The sequence below is a fragment of the Opisthorchis viverrini genome, assembly GCF_000715545.1.
Source record: "Opisthorchis viverrini unplaced genomic scaffold opera_v5_396, whole genome shotgun sequence".
NCBI classification, from domain to species: Eukaryota; Metazoa; Platyhelminthes; class Trematoda; order Opisthorchiida; family Opisthorchiidae; genus Opisthorchis; species Opisthorchis viverrini.
This window is the reverse complement of record NW_008752055.1, coordinates 347,988-354,714: the sequence shown is the minus strand read 5'-3', so window position 1 is coordinate 354,714 and position 6,727 is coordinate 347,988. Positions and strand designations below refer to the sequence as shown.

Genomic DNA, 6,727 nt, shown 5'->3' with positions numbered 1-6,727 from the left:
AACAGCAAAGGCAAACCAAATTTATTAAGAAATCTATCCCTGTAGCTGACCAGTCAATGAAATATTAACGAAAAATAGCCTGAAAAAGTGTCAAACCGTGATCAAAACAGCTAGATCCAAACAGTTTCTCTCGGACAATAAAAATGAATGATATGCAGAGAGAGAGAAGGCACTTAAAGGAATGGAAGAACGGAATGATGACCGAAATCCGACCCGTGCACACAGTTGAGAAAAACAGATAAAACAAAGTCATTCGTCGTTTAGCATGTCGTCTCCGGAATCATTTGTTTGTTCAGCTGCGACCTCTTTCAAAGCTGCTGCCTCACTGACGTTACTTTCGTCGATTTCCGTGCGGCAGAAGTCCGGTTCCTTGAGAATATCGTTCATATCGAGCGGGGGACTTAGGCCGGACTGCTGGTTCGTGTACCGCCATGGCATGAAGTCCGGATCATGCTGGTCTTTCCACGCAGGATAGTTCAAAGCGGCTCGGTGAAGAGACCTCATAATACTCGGCGCGAGGGATTTCGTACCAAGATTGATAGCCCAAGCTGGAATGATACCTAGACGTGCAAGTTAAAATGCAGAAAGTGAATGTGGTGAAGACTGTAATTCGAATGGAGGCGAGATGGCTCATCATCGTAATTATCATTAGCGTTCACACTGATGCCTCACTACCAATACGAGATGGCTCATTTACTAACCGGAAGGTCCGTGGTTCGAACCCAACCTCTGCACCTCGATTTCTCGTGTCTAGTCTTGAGCAACTTGGCGGCATCCCAGACCTCGTCCTTCCTTTGGGTGGCACGGCATTTAGGCACCGAAAGGGTGCTACAGCTGAACGATTGGTGATTGGATTGTAATAGGTTAACAGCCGAACAGCCAATCAACAGGGTTCTTCTACGAATTTGAGAGTCCCAGTCGTCCCTCACCAGTCACCTTAACCTGGAGGGCTGATAGGCTAATAAGAATAAATAATCGTTCAGCTGTGACACCATTTCGCTGTCTACCTGTCATACAATTCGGGGGAAGCATGAGTGGTGAGATATTGCCAGGTCGCCCAAGCCAAGACAGGATCAAAGGAGTTGCTGAGGTGAAAACTCGTGAAAACCAAATTCGTCCGCAAAAGAGTGCTCTTACCGAATTTTGTGCAATTTGGGTTCAAGTAGAACATAAGGTTGAAGGGAACTGGGGGAGTTCGTCTATCTGACACGCCCGAAAAAGGAGTCAGGCCGGTTGAGGGCTGCCGATTAGTTTTCAGCAACTTTATGAGTTATGTTACGCCTATAGAAAGGTTAATGGTTCCGTGGACACCCAATCAGATTTTACAAAAGCAGATACATTTAAAGGTGCGATAAAACTAAGTTACCCAGACCGAGGCTAAGTACTTGGTCATGACCGGCCACGTAACTGACCCCAACACAACTTTGCAACCATTTCACGATCATAATCGAGCGACCCAAAGATTCGCCGAAGCTCGAGAAACACTCATTTGCAAGCAATTTGGTTTTCACGAGAAACCCAAGAAGGGCTGTCGAAGAGTTTTCAGCAACCTTTTGAGTAGTCTCGTTTATGAAGCTCTTTATTCAGAAGCAGGATTTTGTACGCGTCATGAATTTTTCAGGTTCTATGAAAATTTGACGCTTGCCGTTACATGCGAGCAATGACGGAACTAATCGAAACATCGCATATCGCAAAAATCATCTTTTATCTGTGTCCAATAGATGAACCGAGTCGATGTTTCGTCACCTTGAACAAGGACGTTACGAGTCAAAATCGCTCGAACGTTTTGGTGTTACTGCAATATGTATGTATAAAGCTCCAGCCACTCATTGCCGGCTTAACTCCATATGCGCAAGGCTATCATGATCTTACGTCGCAACAGACGAGCGATCACTCTGTTGATGGGTGAATGACAGCACTTCTGATAATGCATGAATCAGTGTGTGGCCCCTTCGTGAAGAGGTCACAGCGGTGGAGCCTGCTTTTGGGGATAACCACACAGAAAATAGTACCTACCCTGAAGCGCACAACAAGCTGGATATAGAACTGAAATGCTCCTGTTGAAAAATGTGGCGTTTACACTGACATTTAGAAGGAATTATCCTAATGAAATGTATACCAAAAATTGTCCATGCAGCTTAGAAAAAGCAGAAAAGACCGGGTTTTATCACTCAATTCAGAGCAGTGTTGAACGTTGTATTATTCCAATGATAATTCCTAGCGGGTCCTTCCGCAACCCAGACCAGCCGTTGGTGAAGACGCGTGGTTGTCAGCGATTTACGAACCTGGTCAGTCACCGTTGACTTATCTTTGTTTAGTTGGCATACGGTGCAAGTGCGGATGCACTACGGAGGCTTACTCCGAGCAAACAAGTAAATTGATATTGATTGAGGTGGAGGATGACTGGATGAATTTTCATCACGACACAAGGGCGTAGATCATCCCAAATTAGGTGCTTCATGCATCATAATGCATCATAATCATAAGGCCAACCGGGCAAACTGAACCATCATTTCGAAGGCCGGAATAACGACACAAGGTGATCATAGACATTCATTATGGCAAGCGAATTCATACTGCTCAGCTTACTGAACTTTGTCCTACCATCCCTCCCCACCAAAAAAGTACTGGGCAAAGACAAATGAGGGCCAGCGTGCAGTTCACGCTGAGATGAATGGTCGGTAGAGATAGTGAGAGAGAAAATAATATCAGCTGGGTCAGTAGCAACGGTCAACATTCTGTTGTGTATGCACAACACTTGCTAATATGTTACCAACGTAATACACTGTGTATCCGGAACCGACGAGTGACGATCGTATTTATACGGTACATCACAGAAAGCTACTCATAGAGGCCTATCTTCCTGATCGGGAAGCGCCGATATCTCGTTTAGGAGCCGAGATAGTCAAATTAAGCCCGTATCCCACCAGACGGTCGTACAGAGGGCTAGCCGCCGTGATATGTGATAAACCCCACGGTCCATCTTATCTGCCTCGAAGAGACTGGACGTTACCATGGTGTGACGACTCCTTAACCTACTAAACTGTACTGGGGTTGACCACGCAATACCCTCAGCCCCTTATACCAGGTTTATCACTGGTTGGTGGTCCGACCAAGGCAGTCTCCTGTTCCTTCAGGTTATGAAGCTGCAACATGTACGGTGGCTTGTCCTTTAAAAAGAGTAGTGCAGTAGCATCTCCTGTCAAACATTGCTGCCTTGTGGTCAGGCTTTCGAGTCAAGCGATTTGATCTGCCTGGCGATATGACAGCCCACACAAAATCATGATTCCCACAACTCATGTCACATCAGACGTTGCGTGGTGTTATCAACCTGGTCGCCTTATTTACGGCATACAGCAACGACGGCGACCGAAAGCAGGCTACTTGTAACGCCTCTCTTCTCTCATATTTCATGAGCTTGTTCTCCAACCCCCAAAACACATTAATAGCTCCGTCCATGTTGGGCCACCCGTCACTCCGTTTGCTTAGAAACGGTCTCAGTCAAGACATCTACTGGTCAGCTGGAGCTGACAGCATCAGGTATCTCGAAACCAGTTTTCAAGCGTCGACACAGTCTATTGAACTAATTTTAATGTCTAGACTCTAAAGCAAGCAAAAAACAAACGGTATTTGACCACATACCGGATTCGTTTGAAACTGGTGTGCTGTTGTAACACCCATGTCAGCCGGTGGAAGCACAAGGCCTGAGATACCACCTGGTTGCCCAAGCTTAGACAGGAGCAGTTAAAATACACGGGTTGGGTTCGAGCCATGGACCTCCGGAAAAAAGACCTGCGCCTTAACCACTGAGCTATCTCATGTACCGCTATATTGCGGGAGATTTGTGCACCAAATCACCCTACACAAGCATTCCCCTAACTACTGACATCAGTCTATCATCTCACCAGACGGTTTAATCCACAGACAACTAAGCTTTAACCGGATGTTGTACTGTTCAATCAGGATGGAGTGTGCGAGTGGATAAAATTCACTTTCATACGTCGTGTATCCACAGCTGCGCTTAAGTTAAGAAGAGTACGGGCGATAAATCCACTATGTGCTCATGCCATAACAACGACAGACAATGACAAGTAATGTAACAATCACGGGCTAAGCAATTCTCCGAGTGCGTGGAACACCCGCAAGGACGGAGCCTCCGTTGTTCTACAGTCGATTCAGTGCAACTTTTACCGGGTACAGAACGATCAGTTGTAGTCGCTAGACCAGCACCTCGCCCTAACAGATGGCTTTTAAAACAAAGAACTTCTTTGTGGATTCTATGACAGCGGTTCAATCCAGGAGAGACCAAATGATCTCTTCTCCGATGGTCGTGGTTTGTGTTTAGGGGGGAACGAATTTAACTGAATTTGGGTGTATATGCCTTTTCAACCAATATCCACATTCATTTTGATGTATTGGCGCGCTTTCGTGGAATCGATTTATCATCCAGTAAATGGGGACCATCCAGAAAAATCACCGGGAAACCCACCTCGAGGATCATTCTGGGTGATATAATAGAAGTCACATGAGCGCGGTCCTGTTCTCCTTATCAGATAACCAGTGAGGAAGCAAATCCCTCGGATGTATTCTTTCTTTGGAGGGGCTTTCTAGAAGGTCAGAAATCATCAGGGAATTCTGTCCGTAGAAGAAATACTTTGTGAAACACGGAGCGATTGAGAATAATAAACTCGTCGCCGGAAATTCGCCATATACGATTCATCACAAAGTCGCGGTTGGCAAACGCGAAAGGGGCTTTGACTAAGAAAGGAGGGAAACACGGGATTAAAGGGAAAAAGGTGTAAGTTACTGGCATGGTAATCAATCACACTGTTTGGGCTGATCCGGCAAATTTCATGTCCTTCTTTCATCGTCTTATCCCAAGATCCACGGTAAATCGAATCATGCAGGGTATCATACATCACGTCGGCTGAAACATCTGGTAAAGAGGCAATAACCTGATTTCCAAAGGTGACAGAATTCTGGTAAGGAAACGACCATCTACCTTGATCATTTTGAAGCTAGAAACGCTTGTGGACCGCGTGAAGACTTGCACCTTCTTTTTGCTATGATGTTTCTTCCACTGGCTTGTGTCCAGAACCATGGACTTGAAGTATTCAAAATCGTCGTCTGTGGGGAGTCTGACTTCACCGAGCTCAAAGAACGGCATGCTGACACAGCGGTTTTAGTAGGGAAATAATCGCGGGCTATACACAGGGGAGGGACTCCTGGTGAAATGTGGTGATTACAAGCACCTGAAATGCAAAAAACGTATCTTTGATATTAAAGCATTGTTTTCCGTCTTCTATTTATAAAACGAGTATATAAGTTTGTGCACAAATAACCAGAATAATTTATAACACCGTTTGGATAGAACGGAATCTTCTGGTTCATGATGAACATCTTGTGAACTGTAGTGCCACGCATGTTTTATGGACCTGATAGTTCACAGATAAGGCGGCAAAGAACAGACAATTAGGACCAGTGAAACCTCTGAGATATGACTCACAATGGACTGGATTAATACGAGCAATTACCGGCGGAAGTTGGTGAACATTTTCGCAATTCCTGTGTGTAGGAACCTCAAAAACTGTGGATCCCATTCATACCACCAGACGAATTACTTTCTGGTAGAATCGATTCAGTTCAGTGTTTCAGCTCAAAAACCATGTGGTGATTTCAGCCGCTGCAGCTTCTTTCACTAAGAATAAGGAGAATCGTTCAGCTGTAGCGCCCTTGCGGTGCCTAGCTGCCATGCCACCCGAAGGAAGCACGAGGGCTGGGAAAAAAAATCGTTCAGCTGTAGCGCCCTTTCGGTGCCTAGCTGCCATGCCACCCGAAGGAAGCACGAGGGCTGGGATACTGTCAGGTTGCCCAAGCCTAGACAGGGGAAGTCGAGTGGCGGAGGTCGGGTTCGAACCACGGACCTTCCGGTCAGTAAATTCGCGCTCTAACCACTTGAGAATACATGATTGAGGTCCACGTGTTGGAGGCGATGACAATCTGCGCGTTTACGACAAATGGATCTGCTTGTCCAGCATGGTAGGAAATAAAAGCTACGCCGTTAAGTCCTCACCAGAAACTCATCCTGACATAGTGATAAGGTGTGAGTGATGCAGTGCGATTGCGGGATGCAGGAAGCCATAACTTCAATGTTCAACCACGTCGTAAGGGGAATCAGTTAGACCGGGTGAAGTAGGCTTCCAAAGAGCGAATCGATCTGAGAGAAAAGGTTTACGGTTTCCCGTTATTTGAGTGTGGTTGTTTCCTCGGGGCACTCAGCATGTCTATACTTACGAAATCGGTGGAACTGCTCTTTCTTGACAAGGGATGAGTCCGGCCTTCAAAACCGAACAGGCCTACCACCCCATAGTGAAATTTGCACACAAAACACAAAGCCCGGCGACAGCCGCACTCATTTCGCGATGACATAAAGTTACCTGTGTTTTGTGAATATTCCGGAATGGGAAAAGGTGCTTTATTCGGTAAGCAGCAGTTGGACATGTGCAGTACACTTCCAAACGGCTCCAGTCTGATTCACTTCATTTCCAGCTCTGGTGATTCGGACTCACTACCAAGTACGAACATCCTGCAGACAGCTAACGAGCGCTATACTGCAGAAGCGCTGATAACCAGACGCGTGAAGAAGTCTATGATCCTTGGATCAAAGATGTGCAACCTGTAAGGTAAATCTTACGATAGAGCCCTTTAGCTTCGCTGGAATTCGTCT

At 46.0% G+C, this 6,727-nt stretch overlaps 2 protein-coding genes across 2 annotated transcripts in view; one reads left to right on the top strand and one right to left on the bottom strand.

Moving 5' to 3' along the window:
* T265_10708 (hypothetical protein) lies at positions 1 to 5,167 on the bottom strand (the record flags this gene model as incomplete). The annotated part of the gene is made up of 4 exons (XM_009177165.1): positions 1 to 560; positions 4,490 to 4,603; positions 4,655 to 4,979; positions 5,003 to 5,167. The coding sequence occupies 4 exons, from the start codon at positions 5,165 to 5,167 to the stop codon at positions 250 to 252; spliced, it is 915 nt and encodes a 304-aa protein (XP_009175429.1).
* Positions 5,168 to 6,460: 1,293 nt separating this feature from the next.
* T265_10707 (hypothetical protein) overlaps positions 6,461 to 6,727 on the top strand; it is a gene marked incomplete at both ends in the record, with an annotated part of 4,205 nt that continues 3,938 nt past the window's right edge. Inside the window, one exon of the mRNA XM_009177164.1 lies at positions 6,461 to 6,678. Coding sequence (XP_009175428.1) covers positions 6,461 to 6,678 — 218 coding nt within the window. The remainder of the gene's footprint in view (positions 6,679 to 6,727) is intronic.